The sequence below is a fragment of the Geotrypetes seraphini genome, chromosome 4 (genome assembly GCF_902459505.1).
Source record: "Geotrypetes seraphini chromosome 4, aGeoSer1.1, whole genome shotgun sequence".
Taxonomy (NCBI): domain Eukaryota; kingdom Metazoa; phylum Chordata; class Amphibia; order Gymnophiona; family Dermophiidae; genus Geotrypetes; species Geotrypetes seraphini.
The window spans coordinates 209,413,750-209,427,369 of record NC_047087.1 but is presented as its reverse complement, the minus strand read 5'-3'; the positions used below and the strand labels follow the sequence as shown (position 1 = coordinate 209,427,369).

The 13,620-nt window shown below is 40.0% G+C and overlaps 1 protein-coding gene across 2 annotated transcripts in view; it reads right to left on the bottom strand.

Annotated features, from left to right (window-relative positions):
- BMPR1A (bone morphogenetic protein receptor type 1A) overlaps positions 1-13,620 on the bottom strand; it is a 242,224-nt gene that overhangs the window by 57,704 nt on the left and 170,900 nt on the right. For both annotated transcript variants that reach the window (XM_033941864.1, XM_033941865.1), the window contains one exon: positions 6,756-6,918. In XM_033941864.1, the coding sequence (XP_033797755.1) occupies positions 6,756-6,918 (163 nt within the window). The remainder of the gene's footprint in view (positions 1-6,755; positions 6,919-13,620) is intronic.

The window sequence follows — 13,620 nt, the reverse complement described above, 5'->3', positions numbered from 1 at the left end:
AAATTGAAAGGGGATAGATTCCGAATTAACATAAGGAAGTTCTTCTTCACCTATAGAGTGGTAGAAAACTGGGACGCTCTTCCAGAGTGTCATATGGGAGAACACCCTCCAGGGATTCAAGACAAAGTTAGACAAGTCCTGCTGAACCGGAACGTACGCAGGTAGGGCTAGTCTCAGTTAGGGCGCTGGTCTTTGACCAGAGGACTGCCACTTGAGCGGACTGCTAGGCACGATGGACGACTGGTCTGATCCAGCAGCGGCAATTCTTATGTAGTCCTCCAGGTTAGACCAGATTCACACACTCCTGGACAGTCCCAAATACAGTGACGATATGATGCATCATTGATACCACACTTTAGATAGGTCGCATATGAGGGGACACCCATCTTTCATGCTCGAGAAGGATAAATTTAGAATCTTAAAAGAAATTTGTAATGTAATTCTCATAATTGTATACTTTCTGCCAGTTTTGAACCATCCTTTAAGCTATGTAGCAAGTCTTCCATTGTATAAAAAAACTCAAATTCCTGGGACCACTCCTGTACCATTTCTGATAATTTGGTCTGTTTTAAGGACTTAGGCCCCAATGCTCAAAAGCTTTCTGTGACAGTAAGAGTCCTTGCACTCTTACGGACACAGAAAGCTGCTCTGTCGATGCACAAAAAGGTTTCTCTGTGGCTGCTACTGATCGTCGTAACAACCACCGAGAATCCTAAGTTAATGCATTAAAAGGAGCTCATTAGTATTCTAATGAGAACTCTGTAATGCACAGCAGGGAAAGCAGTTGTTTCCCGTGCAAATTTTAACAGCAGGATCTGAGCTGTTGTAGCCTTACTTTCCAGTCAGTGCCTGAGCGCTGACTGGCTTAGGCATTGACAGCAAAGTAAGGCTCTATGATAGCTCACTCCCCTCCCATCTTGGTGGAATGGCTGTCATTTTAAATTCTATAGTCTGTGAGAGAGCTTAGTTAGTCCCTCCCCCCTTGTTGAAAAAAAAGCTTAGGCTGCCTTCTCAGACATGACTGCTTGATTGTACTCCTTAAAGGCTGGTTAAAGTATGAAAATTGTAAGTATATAAAACTTTAAAAAAAAATTTGTATTAAGGGTTTAGTGGTGAAGAACTTTTTTGTATTAAGTTTAACATAGAAACATAGAAATAGACAGCAGATAAGGGCCACGGCCCATCTAGTCTGTCCACCCTAATGACCCTCCCCTACCTTTCTCTGTGAAAAGATCCCACGTGACGATCCCATGTGGCCTTAAAATCAGGCACACTGCTGGCCTCAATCACCTGAAGTGGAAGACTATTCCAGCGATCAACCACCCTTTGAAAAAGAATTTCCTGGTGTCACCGTGCAGTTTCCCGCCCCTGATTTTCCACGGATGCCTTCTTGTTGCTGTGGGACCCTTGAAAAAGAAGATATCTTCTTCCACCTCGATGCGACCCGTGAGATACTTGAACGTCTTGATCATGTCTCCCCTCTCTCTACGTTCCTCGAGTGAGTATAGCTGTAATTTATCTAGCCGTTCCTCGTACGGGAGATCCTTGAGTCCCGAGACCATCCGGGTGGCCATTTTTATATTGTATAGCACAGCTCCTGCAGCGATGGCTTTAAAGGTGTGACCAAAAGAAAAGATGTGGAACCAGATCCTGGACTTCCAAGAGTTAAAATCAGTAAAGTTTATTGATATCTTGAACATGTAATGCTTCACAAAATGTAAACACCAAACATATTTCAACACTTGAACAGCAGTAATTGTACTGCATAAGCAGTCAACGAACCCTACATGGGCCGTGTTTCGGTGATGTCTAGCCTTCTTCAGGGGTCCTTTGAACACAATAGAAAGCAGTCAGGTTACAGTAAACTGTTCAAAGAATGTTCTGATGCAGCTGTCGTGCTGGCTGATAATGGATTTCAACTCCTAAAGACTCCGATGGCGAAACAGAGATGTGTAGAGTTGACGCCTTGGTATTTATTTTAAGTGAGTTTTTAAGACTGCAGGATAGCTCATCTGCATTTGTTATACAACATGGATTTCATATAAATGAGAACTACTTGTTCAAGAGAGAAGACTGATTTTTGCTCTGGGTGATCCTCAGTGTGTGATCCCTAAACTGAGTTATTTTCACTCTTGGCAATTTTTACTCTGGGTGATTTTCAACGTGTGAATTGCTGTGCCTTTCTCAGGTCTGGGAGACACTACTGGACCTATCTTTATTTACTGATTTCTTGTCTTTTTACTATTTGTGGGGAATAGTTTATATACAAGTGGCTGATTTATTGGTATGAGATTCAATATAGCAATGATGTTAAAGTGCAATGAGTTTGTGGTGTGAATTGTGTAATTGGTGTATGTAGTAATTTTGTATTATGTTATGTTACCGTGTATACCCGAATATAAGTTAATCCGAATATAAGTCGAGACCCCCATTTCCCCCCCCAAAAAGGAGGATAAATGGTTGACTCGAATATAAGATGGGGCTTAATATACTCAAGTGCCATGCCCTGCTAGGATCTGCACCCAGGGTCCGCTACCTCACACCCTCCCTGCCAGGCTCTGCACCCAGCCCCCTTCCCTCCCTGCCCTACCAGGCTAAGCAGCCAGCCCCCCTCCCTACCAGGCTATGCAGTTCGCCCCCATCACTACTTGCCAAGCTCTGCACTGCACCCTGTCCCCCTCTGCCAGGCTCTGCACTGCACCCTTTCCCCCCTCCCTGCTAGCTGAAAATCTACCGCCTGCTCAAAAAGAGGCAGTAGCGGCTAGCATGTGCTATTCCACACGTTAAGGCCCTAGTGTGGCTTTGTAAAAGGAGCCCTTGGTATATCAAAGTAGGGACACTGGATCATTTGTTATTTTATTATCCATTGATACTCAATTTTTGGAAATCAATATGGGGAAAAATTAATATGGTACTAAGTGTCTCTATACCATTGTCTTATGATATGGTTCTATTTGGGACATTATTGAAATCTAAGAGTCCAATCGACACACATAAAAGTAGACTTCTGATTATGACAGGGGTGGACATGCAATGCAACTGATAACCAGAAACTGGAAGAATTGGGATAGATTAAATTTTTCTTTTTGGTGGGAAACACTTTGTTTGTATTATAGGTATGAAAGAATGAATGCAGAACAATTGGGAAATAATAAAAGGTTTAAAGATATTTGAGGTCCATTGGAGGCATTTGTTAAACAGAAGATTGACTGAATTGATTAAACCCTTAATTCTTAGATGATTTTTACACACATCCAGATAGGGAGGGAGGGAAGGGGGAGAGGAGTATGGTAATTTGTTTTAATATTTGTTCGATTATAAGTGCTGTTATATGTTATATCTGAATGTATATTTCTATGCACTTTGTATAAGTTTTGAAAATTAATAAAGATTTACCAAAAAAAATAAATAAATAAATTTAGACTGGGACAGAACATATTACCTCCGCAGTGGTTAGTGTATAGTCAAGACTGTGCTTCAGATTTCCTATCCAAAGCTACATCTGCAACTCCATTAAAGTTCCCACCAACAATCAAGGTACTAAAGGCATATCTAGAAGTACGCTATTCCGCACTCTACTCCTACAATGGATACAAATTCTACTCACAGATGGAGAGTTCCCATAAGACCTCAGCGAAATCATCATAACTCTGATCCTAAAAGACCCCAAAGGAGCAACCGACCAACCATCCAACTACAGACCCATAGCCTCAATCCGTTAAGCTAATGGAAGGCCTCGTAGCTAAAGCCCTAAACATATACCTAGAAAACTACAACCTACTCCACCCCACAGAGTCTGGCTTCAGAACCAACTATGGCACTGAGACCCTACTAGGAACACTCATGGACATCACGAAACAACACCTCAGCACAGGCAAAAAAATGCTGATCATACAACTAGACCTCTCCGCAGCCTTTGATCTAGTAGACCATGACATCCTTTTACAAACTGTAGAATAGGAATTACTGGAAAGGTACTAACATGATTCAAAGGATTCCTACAAACCAGAACTTATAGAGTCAAAACAAACAAAGAAAAATCAGAACCATGGTCCAACCCATGTGGAGTTCCCCAAGGATCACACTCTTCAACCTATACATTGCCTCCCTAAGCTCATACCTAGACAAACTAGGCATTACCTCCTACAGCTACGCAGATGACATCACCATATTCCTCCTCTTCGATCAACTTGAGCCCTCCATGGTAGGCACAATACACAGAACACTTGAAACAGTAGCAACATGGATGAAAGTACACAAACTAAAACTTAACCCTGACAAAACAAACTTCATCCTCCAAGAAAACAGCAAAGCCCCAACCTTGACTAACCTAGAATTAAACTCAATCTCATACCCCATTCAACCCACACTAAAACTCCATGCAACCACAAATCAACAAAATAATAAAAACATCATTCGCCACTATGAAAAACCTAAGACAAGTTAGAAAATTCTTTGACAGAAAACAATTTCAACTCGTGGTTCAATCACTAATCCTAGGCCTAATAGATTACTGCAACATACTATATCTCCCCTGCCAGCAACCGCGATAAAAACTACAAACAATGCAAAACACAGCCCTAAGACTTATCTACTCACTGAAAAAATACGACCACATCACAGAGGCATACCACGACTCACACTGGCTCCCAATACAAGCCAGAGTGCACTTCAAATTCCACTGCTTACTATTCAAAGCTATAAACGGAAACAGCCCTACCTATTGGAACAACAGACTAACTCAATCCACCTCAACCAGACACAGGAGAACCCACACAATATTCACACATCCACCAACCAAAAATGTCAAACGAAGAAAAATGTATGACAACCTACTGGCCAACAGAGCAGCAAAACTGGACCGACAACTCACCAATTTGCTGACTTCGACCACAGACTAAAAAACCTTCAAAAAAGAAACAAAAACCCTATTCTTCAAAAAATACATAAAACTATATAACACAACCAAACATACTCCGAACTCCTCCTGCAATACCAACTACTCATTAGCAAACCAGAAAATGTTATGTTCAAACTATTCCCTAAGTACTTCTTAATATCTTAACAATTCTTATGTAATTCGCCTTGAACCGCAAAGTTAAGGCGGAATAGAAATCACTAATATAATGTAATGTACTCTTTAGGAGCGCTGGAAAGTAAAATCTATCATAAATATTGGACGCATAGAGAGAGACTAAAAGATAAGGGTTCCCATAAAGGGAACAGTACAATATAACTCAATGCCCTGGATGTCATGAATACATTTAATTTTTGTTTTCTATTTTTCTCTCTCTCTCAAATTATGCCTTTTTCAGGTAATATATAGAAATAAAACAAAAACATACAGGAAATAAGGTAATACCTTTTTTTATTGGACTAACTTGATGCATTTTATGATAGCTTTAAAGGTAATCCCTTAATCAGATCAGAAATAACAAACATTGACAAATATCAATATAGAAGGTCTGTTCAAAAAGTCCCAGGACAGTTTGAATTGCGCACCAATGGGAAGTTCTTTTGAGACATGCTAGGAGGTGTTGAGTAGCTTGAAACCTCATGAGTAACCTCCTTTTTTCCATTTGTTGATAATTGTTTTCTTCTTTAAGCTACAGCAGTTTTTGTGAAAGTGCATTTTCGTGATCGGCTATTTTTCATCACAGGCAACCTCAATGAGCAGCACTATAGCATAAAGTTCTATTTTTAAATTGGGTAAGACTGCTACAGAAACTTATGAAATGCTGATAGTGGCTTATGGGGAACACATCTTGAGTCATGGAAGGTGTTTTGAATGTGTCAAAATTCATGAATTTTGCACAAAAACGTGATGACAGTTCTTCCCCAGCCACCTAATTCTCCTGACTTGGCCCCTGCTGACTTCTTGTTTCCTAAACGTAAATCCATGCTGAAAGGAAAGCGATTCAACACCATTGAAGATATAAAGCAAAATTCAATGCAGCAACTTTTGGTGATTCCTGAAGATAGGTTTGGGGACTTTTTCCAGGAGTGGAAATGACATTGAGAAAAGTGTATATGTAGGGAAGGGGAGTACTTTGAAGGGGACCCAATGGAATAAGTTGCAATATTGTTTAATAAATTTTTATAAAATCAGTCCTGGATCTTTTTGAACAGACCTCAAATACTGTACAAGGGAAACATGAAGAATTTCAGTAGTTTCACAGGAAGATGGAAGGGTGGGTGGGTAAGTAAGTAAGTAGGAGACAGAGAGATGACAAAGCAGTTTAAATTTCTTTGTAGTGTGAAAGGAAGCAATGTCTTTGTTAAGTCCTGTCTGGTAGGTGTCAAAATATTTCATCATTTTAATTTCAAAGGTCTTATGTTCTTGGATTGTCTTAAAATTTCCTTTCAGTATACTCAACATAAAATCACTGGTGCAGTGGTCAGTTTTTCTAAAGTGTTGCCCAACAGAGGTGACAACGTTGTTGGATGATTGGTCACTAAAGAGTTTTATTCTTGAGGAGAGTTTCTTTAACACTTCAGTGATAAAAATCATGTTAGTTATGCTATTAGTTATGCCTTTTAGTTTGATAAGGAAGGAAATGGATATTGGATTCAGCTCATGCAAAAGTGCTATAAAATACCAATATCTCAGTATGTAAGATTATATAACAACATTTATTACAAAACAAATATGCAGGAGAATCTAGCTGAAATAGTTCTATTTATTTTGGAATGCCTGCAAATTTAAAATATATGTATTTGTCATTTCTAAGAAATATTTAATCCATGATACTTACATGCATGTATTATTGATAGCATCATCAGGACAGTGCCCAGAGCAGTAGCATCTTAGAAATGGCGTGAGGTCTTCAGGAGCCTGCGTCACTCCATTTGCTTGTTTCTTCGGGTCAGAATTAGTTTTCATTCCTGGACCATGGAGCATGCTGTCCAGGTTTTGCCCTATAAGCCAACAGCAAAGCATTTATGGAGTTACACGATTCTTAGACAAAATAAAAATGATTTCCATCATTGGGTTTGACCCTTTGGCTGTCTAGGCAAGTACTGCAACATGGTAATGTACTATGTCATTACTATTTATGCTAGGAATTGAATAGTTACATGAGCTTAAACCAGTCTTAAAGACAACAGTAAAGGAACTGATGCACAGCTTGTCTATCAAAAGAATGTTAAAAGTTGATTAACATAACAAAAATGAGATAAACATATAAACAAATAGAAAGCATCATATGTACCTGTTTTAAGAATAGACTGGCAAATTCTATAAAGTCTGCCTAAAGTTAGGCACTTACACTGGCGCACCTAGTTGATGTAGGCGCCTAACTTAATTGGTTAATAGGCTTAATGTCTGTTGATAATTAGCACTTAACACCTCATAATTGCTGTTAATTGGACTTAATTGAAAGTTAGGCGCCTAACTCGAAAAATGCTATTCAATAAAAAGTAGGCGCCTAGTCCAAAGTGCCAACCTAAATGTGGGCATAGTTAGGGGCAGATCACGGGCATTTTTTCGAGTTAGGTGCCTCTTTTTGAATTAGGCGCCGTTAGGCACAGATATTTAGGTGAAGAAAACCCTGGCATAAATACAGTGTATAGGACACCTAGTGACAGTAAGCGTGATTCTATACAGTGTGCCTAATTTTTAAAGAATTGCACTAGTCGACACCGAGTTCTTAGGTGGCCTATATAGAAATTGTGCCCATAGTGTGGAAATGATAAAGGATCACATATCCATCAAGTGCTACCTTCTTCCAAGATACTACTACTAAATCATTTCTATTGCGCTACTAGACATATGCAGCACTGTACATATTATATGTAGGTACTTTCTCTGTCCCTTGTGGGGTGTGGAGTAGCCTAGTGGTTGGTATAGTGCACTGAGAACCTGTTGAATTGGATTAAATTCCAATTTGGGACAGAGAAAATACATAAGAACATAAGAATAGCCTTACTGGGTCAGACCAATAGTCTATCAAGCCCAGTAGCCCATTCTCATGGTGGTCAATCCAGATTACTAGTATCTGGCCAAAACCCAAAGAGTAGAAACATTCCATGCTACCGATCCAGGGCAAGCAGAGGCTTCCCCACGTCTTAATAACAGACTATGGACTTTTTCTCCAGGAATTTGTCCAAACCTTTCTTAAAACCTGTGTATAATAATTGTGATACAAAATCACCCCAATATAAGCAAAAAGATTACTTGCAAAAGCCACAAAACTGGTGCTTATATTTGAGTTTTCTCTGCTTCCATTCTCTGTCCCTTTAAGCACCAGTATAATAATTATAAACCACTTTGATTGCACCACAGAAAGGCAGTGTATCATCCCATTCCTCTAGTCCAGTGGTTCTTAACAGCTTAGGGATATCTTGAACACCCAACTGTCTGGGGTCCCCCAGGACAGGTTTAAGAACCACTGCTTTATCAGAAGAAAAACTGTTCAGAGCCACAACATGTTTTATAAGAATACTCTGGAAACACAGACACTATACACTTCCTATTCTTTAATTTAATTAATGGTCAATATTCAGCTGGAGGCGCTCACCATTTTGCTGGCTGCTGCTAGCGTTATGCCTGGAACTTCAATGCTGGGCCATATCCAGGCTTCGGCACTGAACTTCCGTGTTTGTGGAGCCATCCAAAACATAGCCCATTAAGTGCAATATTCAGCACTTAACAAGCTATGGGGCACCACATAGGACTGACTATGTTACCAAGGCCTGTTAAGTGATCAGGGATATCCTGAAAACCCTGAGGCCCTGATTTTGTAAGTGGTGCCTGCTGTAGCAGGTGCCTACAAAATGAGCACCTGCCGCATATCAACCACCACAATACACTCCAAATTTGCCAAAAATCCTACTATAGAGATAACAAAACAAGGCAACCTAGTCACATCAAGGTTTGTGTGGGGGACGCTCAGGACGCCAAATTTGGCTCACAACTTACAAGCCAAAATTAGATGAATATAATATAGGGTGCTCTCAGTGTGAACCATCAGTGATAGGAGCTCCTATCACTGATGGTTCACACTGAGAGCACCCTATATTATATTCATCTAATTTTGGCTTGTAAGTTGTGAGCCAAATTTGGCATCCTGAGCGTCCCCCCCACAAACCTTGATGTGACTAGGTTGCCTTGTTTTGTTATCTGCATATCAACCACCAACAGAATTGTGGCACCCAAGGTTTAAAAAAAAAGGTATGGACACGTTTTTGGAGGCAGACATGGGAGAAGCCACTGCTTGCCCTGGATCGATGGCATGGAATGCTGTTACTACTTGAGTTTTTGCCAGGTGCATACGACTTGGATTGGCCTCCGTGAAGGTGGGATACTGAGCTAGATGGACCATGGTCTGATCCAGTAAGGCTATTCTTATGTTCTTAAGCTTTAGATTCAGTAGAAAAAGTCATTTCTTGTTCCTCCATTACTACTACTATTTAACATTTCTATAGCACTGAAAGGTGTATGCACAATAGATATCAACCACAAGATGGATTAATCTATTCAGCTGAGAACGGATTCAAAAGAGACAACACGGTAGATGCCTTGATATCTTAAAGAATACAAATGTTGCTAGAGGCATTTTCATCTCTCCTTGGCCTGTCTCCCTCATTCAGTAAGTAAGAACAAAAGTACTGCCAGATTAATGTCTAAATGTAACATGAAAACAAAGGATTTGCAAGCTTGACCTATTCATGTTTTGAGTGTAAGTCCAATGAGAGAAAAGCAGTCAGCCACATCACGGCAGGGGTGTATCAAGACGGCTGAGGTGGGTGGAACATAACACACTGATTACAGGCCTTGCAGTTTAGCTGTTTATAATCTTTCAAACAGTAGTGCAACTTCACAGCAAGCAATGCTTTCATTATACTGTACAGCTACTAACCAGTATTTTCTGTCCTAAGCTAACACAAAATTTTTGGAACAGGTGGGTACATGTTCAGCAATGTAAAATGAGAACAAAGATCAGCAAGGATCAAGTTTAAAATAGGAATCAGTGCCTTTAAGATCCTGAGAGGGAATGCCCCCCACCTACTTAACAGAGTTGGCCACCCTACTTCAGGGTACCTCCAACAGATATTTTCCATTTAAAATTTCAAGCATGAAACAATATAAAGTCTACAAGGCAAATTACCTTATCCATCCAATATCAATTAGCAAAATGCTGGAACCAACTACCACTTACACTATAATTTTGTGAACATCTCAGGCTCAGAAAACTTTTAAAAGCATTTTTGTACAAAGACAGTGGAGCCAACCCCGGAAGTAACTGAAATGGCGCCCGAGACATAATAAAATGGCTCCTGAGACATAACAATGAGCCAAAGATGATCTACTTAAACTTGTTACTATGGAGCCCATAATCAAAAAACAGATGTCCAAAAAGTATTCTAAATCAGCACTTGGACGTCCTAATCACCAGGACGTCCCAAGTGCCAATAATCAAAATCATCATTCTGTATGTCTAGCGACGTGCTCCAGTCTCTGTACATTCAGAGCATGAGATGGGCGTGGTGGAAGCATGTTATAGGTGGGCTTTGGAAAGTCTCAAGAGTGGGTTAGACATGGATGTCTTGCAGCAATGATCAAACATTTTTCAAGACATCCTGGATGGAACTTATATGTTTGGAACTAGACTTGTTTTAGAAGGGTTTAAGTGCCACAAAGGTGACCACTGCATGCAGCATGGTAAGACCTCCCCCAGTTCTCATAGACACCCCTCACACCCACAAAGAGCAGAATACCTGTCTCCAGAACATCAGCTCCTGGTGTAGGTAGCCTGGTTGGTGGGCTAGTGAACCATAGAGAGAAGCAGCAAGTCTCATAAGTCCACCAACCCCCCCAAAACTCTACTCTATTGCCATATAGGTGCCACCTGCAGCCATAAGGGTTATTTGGGTTGTAGACAGGTGGGTTGTAGATAGTGGGTTTTGGGGGCTCACCATAACCTATGAGTTCTGGTGAAATGTTTATCTGGCACCCTTTATGTAAAGCTCACAGCAGTGCCCTCTAAGGTGCCTCACTGCTCTGTAGAGAGGAGTAGCAAGTTTCATAAGCCACTCTAATCACTACATTCATGGTGGAAAATGTGAGCCCACCAAAACCCTAATCTACTGTCATATAGGTTCCACCTGCAGCCATTAGGGATATTCTGATTGTAGACAGATGGGTATAGTGGGTTTGGGGGGAGCTCACTATAACCTAATAAAGGAGTTCTGGCGAGATGTTTATCTGACACCCTTTATGTGAAGTTCACAGCAGTGCCCTCTAAGATGTCCCACTGCTCTGTTGCCATGTCTGGGTGGCCAGTCCATTGCAGAACTGGCCCCTCCCACATCCAAATGGTCTTAATCTGGGCACTTAGGACTTGGATGAAATTTTGGTCAAAAATGTGATATAAAGATAGACATCCTGGCGATCTGGGCGTCCCAATGGCCTAGATCAGTAGTATTCAACCCAGTCCTCAGGGATCACCTGGCCAGTCGGTTTCAAAGTCTCTGTCATTCATATTCATTGTAGATATCCTGAAAACCTGACTGGCCAGGTTGTCCCTGAGGACTAGTTTGAATACCACTGGCCTAGATGTCCAGATAGAGGATTAAAAAAAAAAAAAAAAGTTATTTCTAGACATATGGTGGTTTGCTTTTCAAAAATAGGCATTTTCTTACTGTAGACTTTGGATGTCTAGTGCCATATGTCCAAATTGGACTTAGACGTATTTTTTGAAAATGCCCCAACTGTTAATAACTGTACTGATCTACCTGTACTAGCAACTCTACTGAATGTCCGTGTCAAACTCTCCACTGTAATTTCCTAGGTAACTGACCCAACCTCTTGTAATGGAATCCGACTTTGAACTGAATAGGTAAAGGCGGAATAGAAAGCTTGATTAACATAACATACTCTATAGATATTTTCACATCTACAAATTTTTCATTTTAAAATTTTCTGTTCATTCAAATCTCACACCTCAGATATGATATATATCAAACAAAAAGGACACCTGTAATCACTTATTTGTACCATGATTTTGAAAACCACATCCATTTTAAAAACAATTTTCCATCTGATACTGTAATAATAATAATAACTTTATTTTTGTATACCGCCATACCCAGTGAGTTCTAGGCGGTTCACATTAATTAAACATAGTTACATAGAGTTAAGAATTAATTGAACAGAGGTTCACATTAATTAAACATAGTTACATACAGTTAAGAATTAATTGAACAGAGGTTCACATTAATTAAACATAGTTACATACAGTAAAGTATTAATTGAACAGAGTTGCAGACAACGAAGTAGATGGAATTGGGGAGCAGGATAGAGTGGATCAAGGGGGGTGGGGGTGGGGGCTAATAAAGGGGGAGGGAGGAGGTTTAGGTTCTTTGAGGAGGGAGCAATTAAGTGTCCTGGCCTTGGAAGAGGAGTGTTTTGAGTAATTTTCTAAAACTGTAGGAATTTTATGCTGGAAAAGTTACAAATTGTGCATATTCTGAGTAACAATAATATAATCACTGTCTAACAGCTGAAAATGCAGTACAAAAAAATGTTTTCACAGATATAGAATGTACAACTTTTTCTGCAGAATTCCTCTTGGAATACTTTAAAAGGACTTAATGAGGGCAGTTCTGAAAACTTGTCTCACATGTTTGAAAAAAAATGCTGCTGAAAACCAAACCCTTTCACTGTGGGTACTTTTGCCCACATAAGAAAAGAAGAAAAGGGATGGGAAAAGGAAAATTAATGAAAGTACAGGTGCAGCCATATTTAGTGGGAAATTCTGAGCAATATTTCCCTTTGATAAATATGTTTTGCTGTTGTTAGGTGCCATCGACTCGTGCTCAAGTCCTAGCGACTTGATGAATTATGAATTTTAAAAGAAATCAGTTTTGCGTTAGTCTAGAAAGGTCCTCCAGCATCATCCCCATGGTTGTTTTCAATGTGTCCAGCCATCTGATTGCAGGTCGCCCTCTTCGCCTGGCTCCTTCGATCTTCCCAAACATGATGTCCTTTTCCAGTAATCTCTCTCTTCTGATGGTGTGACCAAAGTAAGACAGTTGTAACCTCATCATTTTGGCTTCAAGTGACATAGCCGGTTTGATTTCTTCCAGAACTGATTTGTTAGTTCTACTGGCAGGGCAGCATCAAAGCTCAAATGAGTCAATATTATTTCTGTCTTGTTTCCGTAATGTCCAGCTTTCGCATCCGTAACTGACCACTGAGAAAATGAGTGTGTGGACAAGTCAGATCTTCATTTGCAGGGTTACCTCTTTGCCTTTGAATACCTTGTCAAGAGTCTTCATTGAAGAGCGACCAAGTGCTATTCTGCGGAGTATTTCCTCCCTTCTTTGTCCAGAAGATAAAATAGAAGTTGTAAAGGATTTCAATCACCTTCAAGCTCAAAATCTTCATCATTTTCCGTGTTCATGATCTTCATCTTGTTTATGTTCAGTTCTAGTCTCATGTTATGACTTTCAGCTTTGACTTTTCTTCTTTGTTGTTGGCGTTGAGCGTTGTATTATCTGCATAGCACAGGTTGTTTATATTTTAGCCACCAACTTTGAAACAGACACTCTCTTTTTCCAAATCTGCTTTTCTGAAGATGGTTTCATTATCCAGGTTGAACAGGTGTTAAACAGGAA